This window comes from Polypterus senegalus, chromosome 7 (genome assembly GCF_016835505.1).
Source record: "Polypterus senegalus isolate Bchr_013 chromosome 7, ASM1683550v1, whole genome shotgun sequence".
NCBI classification, from domain to species: Eukaryota; Metazoa; Chordata; class Cladistia; order Polypteriformes; family Polypteridae; genus Polypterus; species Polypterus senegalus.
Window position 1 is genome coordinate 78,016,141 of NC_053160.1, and position 16,594 is coordinate 78,032,734.

Genomic DNA, 16,594 nt, shown 5'->3' on the forward strand with positions numbered 1-16,594 from the left:
TGCTTCACTGTAGGGATGGTATTGGCCTGGAGATGAGCAGTGCCTGGTTTCCACCAAACGTGACGCCTGGCATTCACACCAAAGAGTTCAATCTTTGTCTCATCAGACCAGAGAATTTTGTTTTTCATGGTCTGAGAGTCCTTCAGGTGCCTTTTGGTAAACTCCAGGCGGGCTGCCATGTGCCGTTTACTAAGGGGTGGCTTCTGTCTGGCCACTCTACCATACAGGCCTAATTGGATTGCTGCAGAGATGGTTGTCCTTCTGGAAGGTTCTCCTCTCTCCACAGAGGACCTCTGGTGCTCTGACAGAGTGACCATCGGGTTCTTGGTCACCTCCCCCGACGGCCAGCTCTAGGAAGAGTTCTGGTGGTTTCAAACTTCTTCCACTTACGGATGATGGAGGCCACTGTGCTCATTGGGACCTTCAAAGCAGCAAAAATTTTTCTGTAACCTTCCCCAGATTTGTGCCTTGAGACAATCCTGTCTCGGAGGTCTACAGACAATTCCTTTGACTTCATGCTTGGTTTGTGCTCTGACATGAACTGACAACTGTGGGACCTTATATAGACAGGTGTGTGCCTTTCCAAATCATGTCCAATCAACTGAATTTACCATAGGTGGACTCCAATTAAGCTGCAGAAACATCTCAAGGATGATCAGGGGAAATGGATGCACCTGAGCTCAATTTTGAGCTTCATGGCAAAGGCTTTCTGAATTTTTTTATTTTTAATAAATTTGCACAAATCTCAAGTAAACTTTTTTCACGTTGTGTAGAATTTTAAGAAAACAAATGAATTTAATTCATTTTGGAGTAAGGCTGTAACATAACAAAATGTGGAAAGAGTGATGCACTGTGAATACTTTCCGGATCCACTGTATACTGTATGTTGGATAGTTTAATGTCAAATAATGCAGAGTACACCACATGTGTTTCGCCCTAATTCTGGGCTCATCAAGTGTACACACTCACTGCATCCCTTCTCGGGGATCGAACCTTGGATGTCAGCGGCTAAGCCGCTTTACGTTGCGCCACGGCATGTGGTTTGTTTATTTGACAGCATGTAGATCAGGGTAATTACATTCATGGCATTCGTAGTCTGAATCACAGTCTGATTTTATGGGTGGTTACCTGCTTTAATGCATTTCATCCCGAAAATGATATTAAGTATATATATTAGCATTCTAAATTTTCAGAGAGCAGGAATATCATGAAGTGAATATATTATGTGCAGTGATCACTGCCTGCTCTTAGTGAAGAGGAAATCAGTTTAAGAATCACGTAGTGATTAACAACTGGGTCAGGGAACACTTAACACAAAGCATTTATGTGCTACATTAATTTATGACGGGGTTTGAGAAAATCTAGTAAATTAAACATTGATTTTAGGATGAAGTTTAATTTACGACATTCTGCTTTAAGTATAAAATAAACTATGAGAATAAAGTGGAAATGTCGACTTTAATCTCGACATAAACGGCGAGAATAAAGTGGAAATGTTGACTTTAATCTCGACCTAAGCGTCGAGATTAAAGTGGAAATGTCGAGAATAAAGTCAACATGTCGACTTTATTCTCTAAATATTGGTTTTTTTTTATCTTCCCTGTATCCGTATTTTTTTTTTTCTTCACCGTGGCCCTAATACGCTTCCGTAGGGTTATACCACAAATAGCATTATAAATGCAAGTTGCAGTTTTATTATTTATGTATATAGCTTAGCTTGAAGCAAGGTCCATATTAATGCAATTTGCCTAAATGATGGTTTAGTAAAGATGTCATCAGCAAGTTGCACTGGTTTTATTTTATTTTATTTTTATTTGGTGAATACTGTGTAATGCATCGGGTCTTGAAGTAATAGTATTATTACTGGAAGTTGCACTATTATTTGTTTTATTGTTATTATTTATTAGTTTAAATATTATGCAGTTTAATGATAGGAAAGTTGTTTAAAAAGCCACTTTAACGTGACAGTGGACAGAGATGGTTAACATTAACAGAAAGTGTAGTTGGTTTACAAAAAATATTTACTATTTATTCCTTTTCTAAGACATGTTCAGTGCAATACAACTTTTGGCAAGCACCTCTGGATATTTTACTAAGCCTAAATGCCTCTTTGGATGGTTGAAAATATGTTGTCAAAATTTTAGTTTAAGTTGTTTGCAAAATTTTTTCAATAAAAAGGTTCTATATTTTGACTGTAACTGTCATGCAATTTTTACTTATTATAGTAATATTAGAATTATAATAATCAAAGCAAGCCACTTTAAAGATTTCTGTACAACATCTAATGCTACGAGCAAGCTATTGAACTTGCCATTATGTTGTAATTTATGGCATTGGGATTTGGAAGCACTTGTGGTCTTATTAAAATAAGGCAATAGTTTATTAGGGCCTTTGTTTTCAGGAACCATTTCATTATTGACATGTTTCTCAACTCTTACAAATAGACGATTAATAAGAAAAATAGGAACATATGGTTATCTGAAGTTTCACAAACAAGAAAAGTAACACAGTCTATCACCCCTGCTCAAGAACATTTAAAAAAAAACAGCAAAGAAGGGTGAATATCCTTTTCCCTGATATAAATGCTAATTTTAAAATTTTATTATTTAGATCTGGCCACATTTTAGAAAAGTTTTGAACAGATCCTCTGAGTCAGAATTCATTTTTCCAATTTTAAATAGTATAGATACTCACTGACTTATAACACGTGGGCTGAGATTCTTCCAGTTAGCAAGATATGTCTGAGTGGTAGTAAGGTGGTAAAGTCAATTACAACCAATCCACTTTAAGCATATCTGGGAGTTCACTAAACACAGCTGTTAATGGGTTAGGAGTCATTGTTAAGATGCTGTCTGAGTCTTCAAGACTGATCAGTATTTCTTCTGAAACAGAAATAGGTGGGAGGTGGGGAAAATTAGGCAGGTTCCTTTAGCAAAGTTTCTGATTTAAAAGTAGTGGAAAAATTGTGTTGACAGGAAGTTGAAATCGAAGCTTAATTGTTCATAAGATGCAACAGCATTATCTGTATACAATTCTCTAAGTCTTTTAATCTTGAACATTTTCCAAACATTAAATACTTTGTATGTTTGAAAGGGCAGAAAAAGGTGATATCATGTTGAAGTGCAACAGATAAAAGCTTCTTGTCTTAAAGTGCTTCCTGCATTGGTTCCATATTCAGAGTGGATGATGGAAAATTGAATATATTGAGTATGAGTATATTGACGATAATTTGTATTTACTGGGGCACAAAGCAAAGCATTTAAATAAGTACAGCAAGATTGTATTTGTATTGCAGACCATGCTTCTGTATATTCATCAATTTGTGTCAATTTCCAGGTCTTTATAGCTTGTATATTTGCCGCCCAGTGATAAAATTGAAAATTAGGTAGTTCCATGAAGTTATAAGTTGGCAGAATATAAAACTGATACTGATAAGGCAAACTAATCCTAAACTGTTAATTTATTGTCAAGCACCTTACATATACTTTAATTAACAAACTAAAACTGAATAATTCTGAGAAGAAATGGCATTTTGAATGTTAAGTAATAATTTAAAATATTGTTATTTTGCAAAGAGCGTAAGCTTATATTAAAATAACCTTATAAAACAAAATGAATACAGTAACTAAATCTAACAGCAGCATCCAAACACAATATATGATTTTGGTGAAAACATTTTCACCCAGTTAGTCTAATTTGGTGTTACTGGAATTGGCATTGGTCCAATTGCTACTGGGCACTAAATGTGAACCACTCCTGCTATTACTCTATAAGGCCTATTCAGATTCACATATTTACTAACACACTTCTTTAAGATGTGGATGGAAAATAAAAAAAAATCTAGACATGGTGTCAAAAAGTACAAAGTGATCACAGCAGTGATAAAACATTTTTAACAAGGTTATCTTTCTTTGAAACTACCTATGTCAATAATTTGTTTTTAAGTTTGTTGTTAGCAACCAAGGTGCAAATTGGCAAGAGAATCCACAGAGCTGTAATTTCAGAAAGACTTTATAATATCTAGAAATGTTAACATTCTCAAATTGTGATTCTCCTAAATATCCTTTATGGTCAGCAGTAGGCTGGCAAATGGTGAAATCCTGTTTTGGGCTTATATTGTTAAATTGTGTGCCTAATATTCATTTTTAAAATGTTTACTGACTGAAGCCCAAGAATTATCATGTGGAGGACTGAATGCCACAGGCTTGGCAAAGTTAAGGCTACAGTCTCCTGTTTAAGAACAATGTAATTTTTGTACCGTTAAACTGTGATCCCTGATACACACTGTAGAGGCACAGGAATAGAAAGCACACTTCTTAATCTAAGGTTATTATCTTCTTTTGAAAAAAAGTACTCTTTTCTTTATAGATGAGTAGTACTAGGGTGTTGTACCGTGTTAGCCATTATGAATGTAGAGAAAAGCCAAGCAAAATGACAGATTTTATTGGCTAACTAAAAAGATTACAATTTGCAAGTTTTCGAGGCAACTCAGTCCCCTTCTTCAGGCAAGATGTAATTTTATAGATGAGGAATGAATAGCTGCAGCAAGTTGAAATTTTTGGTTTTGGTTTGGCAGTCAGAGTGTAAATGGTCATAAGACTGATAGCTCAGCACAGTGATGGATGTTTTGTTATCATTTTTACATTACAGTACAGTATAAAGCTGAGATCAAGTGTTTGAATGTTTGGGCAGTTGATGTTTCTGTCTTATGTCTGTGATGCCAGCTTCTGCCAGCCTTTCATGTTTTATATATAATACTAAATTTTTAGTCATTTTGTTAGACTCAAGTAGTGAAAACTATGTTAAAAAAACAAATGTGTTGAACCACCCGATTATTATGTATTTTCTAACAAGTGTAAATTATCTGTGCCCATCATCAATCCACTTCTAGCCTCAAATGGACTGACCATCCTGCTCATGGATTATCAAAAATATTCTGCTGCAGAGAGTTTTAGTTACCACAGAGTAAATTTGTTGTGTTGGTATCAAAAGTATGTTGCATTGAGTGGTGAATAAACTTCAACACCCTACATTGAATAATAAGTGACTGCTGTAATATCAGGAATATGTATGTTTCTCAGCAGCCTAAGATACCAAGGCCTTCATTGTCAGGTGTAGACTTGAGTCCTTAAGAAGATGAAGCTGCTCTAGGTGTGGATCAGGCTTATTATAAAATAACTGATTTAGGAAAATTTCAAAAACATAGTCAGGTTTTGGAAAGCAAGGTCAGACTTAAGCTATTATAAAAAGGAGTGAATTCAGTATGTGGAGTGGACACCAGAAAAAATATGCCATTACTGCTGTTTTACCTTTTGGTGAATAAAATGCTAGACTAATTTTGAACACAACTCATCAGTGTTATTTAATGCTGGTAGTAAAAGGAAACCATGTCTTACTGTTTGAAGTATATTTTTATGCTTCAGTCTAATGTAAGATAGGCTTCAGTATTGTTAGAGCTGTTGCAAGGCTTAAAAAAATAAAGGAGGGAATGAATTAGCATATTTCATGCAGACATATTTTACTTTGCGTATTTGATATGTATGGCAAAACAAAGCCATTAAGCATGAAGTGTCATTGCAATAGCAAAATCTCCCCTTAATCCCTAATAATTTTACTAAAGTTCATAAGTTAGGAAAATAACATTAACATGAACACTTAATAATAATAAATGTTTTTGGAAGAAATATTTGTACCCATGGAAGTGAATACAGTTTTAATTGCATCGATCTTTTGTATCCCTTCATGAAATTGGACAGTTTTTTATAGTACAGGGTGGGCCATTTATATGGATACACCTTAATAAAATGGGAATGGTTGGTGATATTAACTTCCTGTTTGTGGCACATTAGTATTTGTGAGGGGGAAAACTTTTCAAGATGGGTGGTGACCATGGTGGCCATTTTGGAGTCGGACAAAAACAATGGTGTGCTTGTTTTTAACATAACTTTATTCTTTCATGAGTTATTTACAAGTTTCTGACCACATAAAATGTGTTCAATGTGCTGCCCATTGTGTTGGATTGTCAATGCAACCCTCTTCTCCCACTCTTCACACACTGATAGCAACACCGCAGGAGAAATGCTAGCACAGGCTTCCAGTATCCGTAGTTTCAGGTGCTGCACATCTCGTATCTTCACAGCATAGACAATTGCCTTCAGATGACCCCAAAGATAAAAGTCTAAGGGGGTCAGATCGGGAGACCTTGGGGGCAATTCAACTGGCCCACGACGACCAATCCACTTTCCAGGAAACTGTTCATCTAGGAATGCTCGGACCTGATACCCATAATGTGGTGGTGCACCATCTTGCTGGAAAAACTCAGGGAACATGCCAGCTTCAGTGCATAAAGAGGGAAACGCATCATCATGTAGCAATTTCGCATATCCAGTGGCCTTGAGGTTTCAATTGATGAAGAATGGCCCCATTATCTTTGTACCCCATATACCACACCATACCATCAATTTTTTTGTTCCAACAGTCTTGGATGGATCCATCCAATGTGGGTTAGTGTCAGACCAATAGTGGTGGTTTTGTTTGTTAACTTCACCATTCACATAAAAGTTTGCCTCATCACTGAACAAAATCTTCTGCGTTAACTGAGGGTCCTGTTCCAATTTTTGTTTTGCACATTCTGCAAATTCAGTGCGCTGATCTGGGTCATCCTCGTTGAGATGCTGCAGTAGCTGGAGTTTGTAAGGGTGCCATTTGTGAGTAGCTAATATCCGCCGAAGGGATGTTCGACTAATGCCACTCTCCAGTGACATGCGGCGAGTGCTATGCTGTGGGCTCTTGCTGAATGAAGCTAGGACAGCCACTGATGTTTCTTCATTAGTGACAGTTTTCATGCATCCACATTTTGGCAAATCCAACACTGAACCAGTTTCACGAAACTTAGCAAGCAGTTTGCTAACTGCAGCATGAGAGATGGGTGGTCTCGTAGGGTGTCTTGCATTGAAATCTGCTGCAATGACCCGGTTACTGCGTTCACCAGACATCAACACAATTTCTATCCGCTCCTCACGTGTTAACCTCTGCAACATGTCAATGGCTGTACACAAAGAGAAACTTGTAAATAACTCATGAAAGAATAAAGTTATGTTAAAACCAAGCACACCATTGTTTTTCTTGTGAAATTCCCAATAAGTTTGATGTGTCACATGACCCTCTTCCTATTGAAAAAACAAAAGTCGCATCCAAAATGGCCGACTTCAAAATGGCCACCATGGTCACCACCCATCTTGAAAAGTTTTCCCCCTCACATATACTAATGTGCCACAAACAGGAAGTTAATATCACCAACCATTCCCATTTTATTAAGGTGTATCCATATAAATGGCCCACCCTGTATAATGCAAGTTTTAATTTTGTATCTCAAGAAACATTTTTTGAATATATACTGCCATATCATTGAATATATTAAAAGAAATTTTCTATTATTAAAGCAAAATCTTTTAATACATATCATCTGATCACTTTACACTTGTCAGTTTCACATATTAACCTCTGTGTCACATTTTTCTTGTGTAATATTTTAATATTTATAAAAGTGATTTTTGATAAACCTTTGCTAACTTATACATGTATTTGGGATTTTATCATCTTAGTGGTGATAATTCTTACCATTACTGCCACATGTAGGAGGCGCATAGATCAAATTACAATCATAATAGACAAATATGTGAAAGTTGCCCTTTATAGGGGCATATATATTGTGAGATGTTCAGCCCGGACACAACCACACGGACACCAGCAGTTCATAAAAACACACACTTTTATTTAAACAAGTGTCCCTAAACACTAGTCCCACACACTCACAGCGCTTCCCGCACCAAACACCCTTCCTCGGGCCTTCAACTGTCTGTGGGCCGCCTTTCCTGTCTTCACTGGGGCTTCGTCCTGCTCCCGTTCCCGACTCTAGCTCTCTGACTGTAGGATGGCGGCCCCTTTTATGTCCACCCAGATGTGCTCCAGGTGCTCGTTGATGATTTTACGGCGGCACTTCCTGCAGTGGCGGAACTGCCGCACTAGCACCTGTAAGCACTCTGGGTGTCCCTGGAAGGTTCTTCCTCCACCTGCCCAGGTGTGGTGGAAGTGCAGGTCTCCACAATGCTTGGGGCGTCCACAGGGCGGTGGCCACAGGCCCCAATGGGTTTGTGCCTCCTGGTTCCGTTCCCGTGATACCCTCATTATCCAGGACGGTTGCCCCCTCGTGGCCCGGGGAATGTATAGACCGCCTCTCGGTCCTTCCAGGTGTCCCTGCTGGGTCTGGCCCCCAGCCTCCTGCTACAAAATATAATGTATATATATTCAAATAATGTGATTAGAAAGTGTCTGACTTCTAATGTAAATACACTATGCTTAAAGAATTGCTGAACAGATTACTGTTTTGTTTCAAAATTATTTACGTGATAGTTATGAAAACTAATTATTTATTTATTATGCTCCTTAGAAACTTTTCTTAGTGATTTAAATATTAATTACAATTAATTTCCATATTGTAATTATGTAATTAGCTAATGTTGTTAGTTTAATACAAGAAATGGTATTTTTAAAAGGAAATTTAGTATACTTCAACTTGTTTATACTTAATAATAGATAACTGACATTTTACATCCATTAGCTAAAATCATATAAGGAAAAAAATATTTGCCCAGAGAACAAGTGTTAAACCTTTTCCTTTTTTTCATTTTGGAAAAGAAGGAACTGCTTCTGAAAACTTTTAACTGCATTTTATAATATTATTTATTATAATTATTTAACTCTTTATTTTTTTTGTTTTTTGAACAGATGTAATTTGGCACCAGTGGTGGAGTTTGCTGAAGATGTAGGAAACAGATCTGATTTCATCACTATGAACCCTTCTGTTATACAACGAGCATTTGGAGGATTTCAAAATGAAACTGACCGAGAGAAATTTGTTCAAAGGCTGGCAATGCTGAATGATAGTGTTCTCTGGATTCCTGCCTTCATGGTAAAAGGTGGAGAGAAGCATGTAGAGTGGGTTAATGAGCTAATCCTGAAGAATAAATTAAAAGTACGAACTGCATATCCATCACTTAGACTCATTCATGCTGTGAGAGGGTGAGTATCTGAATATAAGACAAATGACAGAAAATTGGAATGTTACCAAACCATGGTTATTATGTATGTAACAACATGTGCAAAACTATTATAGATATTTTTCAACCGAGCCATAATGGATGTTTTTATATATATATATCATTTCTTTCTTGCTAATGAGAAGTGTCTTGTTTTCCCCGATAATCAGAATGGAGAAAATACCCAGCATTTTAACCATTTAAGTAAACAGTTACCTGCGGCTAGCAAAGTGGAGGTCTTTGGCCTTGTTCCTCTTGCTTCCATGATTTACGGGGAACAAATGTGAGATGTCCATCTGTCTTTCTTCTTCTTCTTATACCACTTGACTATTTGGGAGAATTCACTTTTTCCTATATCTGACCTTTCTGAGTAAGATTTTCCAGAGACTCTCCTGTAGCATTTGTTTCCCATCCAGTGATAAAAGACTGAATATAGCACTGTGCTACTAAAGGTCTTGTTGCCTGTGATAAGATATATATGTGTCAAATAAGACTTTTTGACCATCACCCTCCCAACCCCATATCATCACCTCCCCACATCCACTTAACCTCCCCCTCTTATTTGCTATATGTATATATATATATATATATATATATTATCTTGGATTCCTGTAAGTCTAATCGTGTTCCTCTGATAATGATTCCTGAGTCAAAAGCTTAGCGATAAAAATTTTTAGATATGTGATCGGATGAAACAGATTATAATTGCTTTATATTTTAGCCTTCTTAAGTAGAGTGAATATAAAGGAAGAACGTGGCAACTAGTGATTTAAGAATTGGTTCCCTTTAACTGTCTCTAGTTGCTCTCCTTCCTCAGCAGACATATTACCATACCGAAACTGTTATGCAGAAGGCTTATAAAATATAAGACGCCCTTGAATTCATAGTGAATATTCCATTTTTGTCAGCTTTAGTGTTTATTACCAGCTTTTTGGAACATAATACTTCATAATTCTACTTGATTAACCTACATGCAGTAAAATAGCCACTAATTTCCAAACGTCTTTAACCAGTGATTTTAGTAACTTGGCAGTGATTTCTGTATGGAAGCACAATGCAAAAGCATTATGTATTTTTATTGTTCATCATTTTAAAAAATGTCCAACATTCTAATTTTTTTAAGTGTTTATGAAAGTAACATCACCCAAAACCTCTTTTTAAAAAAACATTTAAACATTGATAGCATATAATATGTTAATTATCACTTCTTGTAACTTTTTTCCTGGTTAGATGATACATTTGAATAACTGTAATATTATTATAAAGTAAATAAGTTCAATATTAATTGTTTTGTCATAAAACATATTGACCATGCAAATCCTCCAAAATGGTTTAAAAATAGAAATAATTAAATCTGTTTTTATTTTACAGATTAGAATATCGTTTCAAATAGAATGGAGAAACTGAAAGTAAATTCTTACACAGTAATTAAACTCCTTAACCTAGAATGATGAAGCTGTTTATTCTTGCATTTGTCTATCCATGCAGTGTCCTCTTTATTCCTTTAAGGCTTTACTCTCATTCTCTTACTCTCTTTCAAAATATATTATAATAGACTGCTCAGGCCCTAAATCCTAAAATAACTTTCCCCAGGCAACAATCCATTTGAACATAATTTTAACACTTTGTTGCAAGTATTTGTTCAGTTTTTCTAAATGTACTCTATCATATGTACATAATGTGAGAATATTGCAGACTATTTGCATGGTAATGTAGGTATCTGTATTCAGTGCTGCTACCTCACAGATCCTGAGTCCTAGGTTCAAAATTCCACTCTTGGTTATTGAGAGCCTTGTGCAGATTCCTTATCAGAATAAAACAGAGAAAAAATGAATATCTGTTTTTTATGTATTCTACATTGCATTTATAAACAATTTTTTAGCAAAGATTGTACATTTAATTTTTAATGTTAGTCTTTAAGTTTTATGATATGCAAACAGTTTGTCAGGATCATACATATTTTTCATAATATTTATGTAATATAAATCTTGAAAATGTCAAGAAAAATTACATTCTCTATACAACTGTTATTATGGTTTTCATAACTGACATCACTTTTGGTAGTAGAATTTTTTTGCATTTTATCTTTTCAGGACTGTTTTTGTGAAAAACTCTTACTACATGCTGGTTCTTGAAACTTTTTACACTTTTTTTCCTTTTAGGATTTTTCCTGCTTTTTCATGGGCAAAAGAGCAAACAATTCATGTAGCTTTTTAAGAAGTTTGTTCTAGTATTAAGCCAGGGACATTGTTGTCTCAAAACGTCTAATCAACTTTGTACAGTTAAATATTCAGTAGTTATTTAGTTCCAGTTTATGCTAGATAAATAACCTGTGCCTCATGTATAAAACCTTGCTTAGATTCCTAACTAAAACTTTGTTTACGCTTGAAAGGCAAAACAGTTTATGCATAGTGACCCCTGTGATGTTTGTTGACGGAGGCACAGCATGGATTGACACAAGCTGTGTGCCCAGAATTGCAAAAAATTAAGAACATTCTTATTGAACTTATACCCAGAATCCATCTTATAACCACATAAGTTACTGTTCCGGCTGCCTTTCAGTTGTGAACTCTGCTTGTATTAACTGTGTTTCTTTTACTTTTTCTAATTTTTCAGTATATGAGGTGGTGATCCCCAAACTTTTTTCTGTCACACACTACATGCTACAAAAAATGTCCAGACATCTTTGAATTGCCTTTGCATTGATGTCCTGAGGTACTGGGTGTGGATCATCCTAGCTTCCCAGTGTCAGACATGATTCTTGAATGAGAATGTACATCTAGGGACAACTCTCTAAAAGGATAAATTCACATGGTTTCTTTCTAAAAACCTGCCCCCAATTTCCTCCAAACAGTGCACCTTAAACAGCAAGGGTTATAGTGTTCAACAAAAAAAATCTCATATATTAGACAAATATGTAAAATAGCTAGGAAAAGATAGGAGAGAGCAAAAGAAACTAAACGAAAGACTTGATGCTGAGAGAAAACAGAAAGCTAAAATTGTCAATTCAGGAGCTCAGTAGCACAAGGTAACTGAAGCTTAATGATTAATTTACAGTATATGTTGTAATGAGGGCAGTGACAGAAGAGACAAACACATATCTTCGCAAATATAGACTACTGCATTTAGTTGGCTATATGCATTTAGGATTTGCTTCTGTCTGCTATAATACTGTCCTGTCATTTTGACTTTGGCATCACTGTATGGCATAAAAACAACAAACAGAGCTTAGATAAGCATTGCGGTCTATATATATACTACATGTTAAAATGCTATGGCTATATTTTGTCTGAATTTCCAATTAGAAAGTAATGTTAACTTACTTTATCTGCCAGTGTGGACATGCAGTCTGAAGGTAGATGCTGTGCAGCCTTGTCTGTGGTAATGCTGAAGTGGTGTCAGTGTCATTAGGCAAATTTATTTATTTTGGGTATTTTGAGCACCAAAATTTGCCTCTCCTGTGACTCTTCATTATCAACTTTCTTAACTGCAGTTCCTTTCTCCTACTTTTGATTGGGTGTGATGCACTATTTACTTCAGATGCATTTTTTTGCAATTGTTATTTCCATGAACATAGCTGTTAATTCTTCTAACCTGTCTTTGACTCCACCACTATCATCATAACTGTAAACAACAGAGAACACACACAGCACTTTCAACAAAGTACTGTTCACATTTACCACTAGTCCATTGATGTCTTCAAATGCTAATATATAATCTGATTTTAATAATCTGATTTTACAGAAAGGATTTTCCCTTGCAACATGTTATATTTATTTTCAACACATGCAGAATGCTCTCCTCAGAATTAAGATACATTTAAATGTTTAATAGCGGTCATCCTAGGGGACTTTACGACAGATAGTTGTAGTCAAAAGCTTGCTTTTTATCAGACTAGGTTAACAAGAGCAACACTGACCTAAAAAGTTTAAAATCACCACACTTATGAGTGGCGTCTTCATGATTGGTTTAAATATGTGACACTCAGAGAGACATTTAATTATTTCCACCCACGTTTAAGCACAATTCACTCAATATTGTTTTCAGGAGTATATATTATACAAATGGCTTTGCAAGATGAGGGTCATCTGTGCGGTTATCTTTCATCTGTCTCAGGTGACAGTGGCCATCCAGTTTGGCAAGCCTATATGGGGCTGTACAACAGTGTGCTGCCAGACGAGTCCAAATGCCACCATCAACCTTTTAATAAACAATGGTCAAATTCTTTCACTGACTGTGCAGGAGTCCTTTCATTGTAACATCTCTTTCATTGTAACTTCACTTTGCGGTGTTTGTGGTTTGGTGAGTTTTGTGAAGAGCCAAATCTCTGTGGGGGTACCCACTATCAACTGAAATAAAAATTACACAAGTTGCACTATGTGTTGTATGACATAACTGGCAGTGGCAGTGTTAGCTCTTTTGTAGGATATCGCCAATGGCATGTCATGCAAGGCTAGTTTTTAGGCATCATGATAATTTTTTGGCTCATGGTTATGACTGACTTATATGCCAATCTAGATTTCCTAGACCTGTCAACCTGAAGCTGTGTGCTGAATTAGTGCCTACATTACAGGCACCATCACACAGAAATGATGCGATCCTTATTTCGTTACTGGTTTTAACAGCTGTAGTGTATTTGGCAGAAGATGCATTTCAGCGTGAACTGGCTACCTGCACAGTCATTGCTGAGTCATGTTATACCATCCATATATGGTGGTAGGTATCATTAAGATGTTACCCAGATACATTCAATTTCCAGGGTGAGCAGGCTGAGATCAAAAAGCAATTTTCAGTGATTGATGATTTTCCGAATATAATTGGCGCAACTGACTGCATATATGCTATGATAAAGCACCATCACAAAATGATTTTGCTTTTGTAAACAGAAAGCACTTTTATCAAATTAATGTGCAACTAATATGTGATTCTGAAATGTGCTTGACTGACATTGTTCCAAGGTGACCTGGCTGAACCCATGATTCCATTATTTTATCAAATAGTTTGGGAAGCAGAATACAGGGTCCACACATATGCCATTGTTAGAACAACATAAAGCACACCCTTAGTATAGACAAAACAGGTTACACGCCGAGGAAATTAACATTAAGTGAACACATGAGGCATCATTACTAACACTGAAGAGAGCTGTTTTGACAGAACATATCAGCTAACTGTGATACGTAATTAGTTCAAGAACATTACAATGCAGCTGATACATCATTGAAATGCGCATTGAAGAAGATTTTCTGTTGACTTCATTGCCCTGCTTCATAGAGTCGCTAAAAAGCCAACACCAAAATAGTCTGAGTAGAACTTACAGATTGTCGAAATTTGTCATAACATTAAGCCAATTTTCATTCCATGTTTGTGTTTTATAAATCCTGACTTTTGTGTGAATGAAAATTGGCTTAATTGTATAACTTGGAAAGTTTGCGCTTTAGGTATGTGTTCAGCATTTCTTGCATTTCTCGTATTTCCTTTCATCCTACACTTACCCAGATCTTTGTAGACATGGAACACACACGCAATGCATGTATTCCAAATAACGATATACTGTATTATTTATCCTATACAACTAAAGATCTCACACGCAGATAAGGAGCCTTGGCTTGAGCTGGGAGTGCTTTTTGCCTGCAAGCTGAGCTCCAACAAGGCGGGGGATGGGACAGCAGGCTGCTTGTCACTTGTGCTGATCAATGCATTTACAAAACAAAAGATGCTGATGGAGGGGTGCAAAGGGATTACGAGTTTTTTCGTAGGCTTCAGGAATTTTAGTGTTAAATTAATTAATCTGGATCTGCAGTACTAACCCGGTTTTCCTCAAACATCCCTAAAGATGTGAGTATTAATTTGATCTATTGTGGGTGTGTGCATTAAGTGGTGTGGAAGAAATTTATGGCCATCTCCCACTGGAATGTCCTGGTTTAGGCAATAAAACACATGCAAGAGAAAGTATCAGTCATCGATTTTTATCTAACTCTTGCAAGAGACAACACATCATATCTTATTAGCAAGTGTTACAAAGGAATAGAGTGTCCTCTGCCATATATTTATACAATTCATTGTTCAGATCACAATTCCAAGAAATTCAGATCACAATTCCAAGGAAGTCATTACATAATCAGAAAACATTTAACATGATTGGTTACACCCAGTTGCTAATAGAACATGACAAACATTGATACCTTAAATAGCCACAATTAACCCAGTCCACTAGGTGGATTGATAGTCCTGTCAGTTTAAGGAATATGTGACTTTTTAAATGCGACTCTGAGATTTTGCTTCATTTCCCGTTTCCATGGTCTGTTAAAAAATGCTCTTAATTTTGTTTTAATTATCCAGCTGGGTACATTGACAGGAAACTGGGCCTAAGCATTACAACACAAAAGTGATTATGCCTTACATAGGACCTTCCCTTCAGCTTTTTTTATATGTGTTTTTGCTTTTAAGTTACTAAAATTAATTTATCATAGTGAATAATAAAATAACACATTCAGCTTTTAAGCATAAGCTCAGAAGATAAAATATGAAAACTCAAGCATAAACTCAGCAGATAATAAAATTGGGTTTCTTTTAACAATTACCTGGTCACCTTCTATGTGCAATTCGAACCAGGGTGCAGATTACTCTCTTACAGTAAACCCTGCAAACTTCTTCAGCATTCATGTCTGCCTTGTGCCCAGCCATTCTAGAATATGGTTGAGCATCACTCAACCTTGAATTAGATCAGGAAGGTCTAAGAATATTATGTTATATATGTTATAATTCACTGACCTTATCTTTTCAGTTTTTGTTCATTGTTTTAAGGTTATACATAATGTTGTAAAAGCCTTTTGGTTTGCTATATGAATTACATGGGTACTTAGTTTTACCTCTGAAAGGGTGCAATTAGATACCAGAGGAAAATCAAGGTAGTTCGCAGCTATTAGGAATGCAGTAAAACACTGCTCCTTAAACATAAAATATACTAGCTTAGGGATAGCTGCATTTAGAAATATTTTAAAATTATTTGTCATGTTAATATATAAAATCCTTTTATTTGAAATGATTTATTTTATTCAGGTTCTCTTTCTTTAAAGATTATTATTGTTTGCCTTTAATTGTTCTTTATGTTCATTTCTGTAGCCATGGTTTCTTCATAAAAGAAAGATAAAATATTTTTAAAGGTCATTTTCAAAACCATAATAGTCAGTGTCTACTGTAAGAGTACCATCATTAACAATTACATTTGAAATTATTCTATTGGACACATGAAATGCTGTGCAAGATAGATTGTGTCCTTGGGTTATATCATAGCTAAACATTAAACAAGTATAATTTTTAAAGTGTGTATTGTTTAAATAATTTAAATTAATATTCTATACCCTTAATATAAAGAGCAGCATAACTGTTCATGTAAAATATTACTTTTATAAACCAATTTCTTATTGTTGTTTTTGAAAAATATTAAATCATTCATAAAGTCTTTAAACAAGCTAGAATAACTTTATTAATTA

General features: G+C 35.7%; 1 protein-coding gene across 1 annotated transcript in view; it reads left to right on the forward strand.

Moving 5' to 3' along the window:
- The window catches only part of st8sia4 (ST8 alpha-N-acetyl-neuraminide alpha-2,8-sialyltransferase 4), a 189,121-nt gene that overhangs the window by 131,564 nt on the left and 40,963 nt on the right, over positions 1–16,594 (forward strand). The window contains exon 4 of the mRNA XM_039758921.1: positions 8,788–9,081. Coding sequence (XP_039614855.1) covers positions 8,788–9,081 — 294 coding nt within the window. The remainder of the gene's footprint in view (positions 1–8,787; positions 9,082–16,594) is intronic.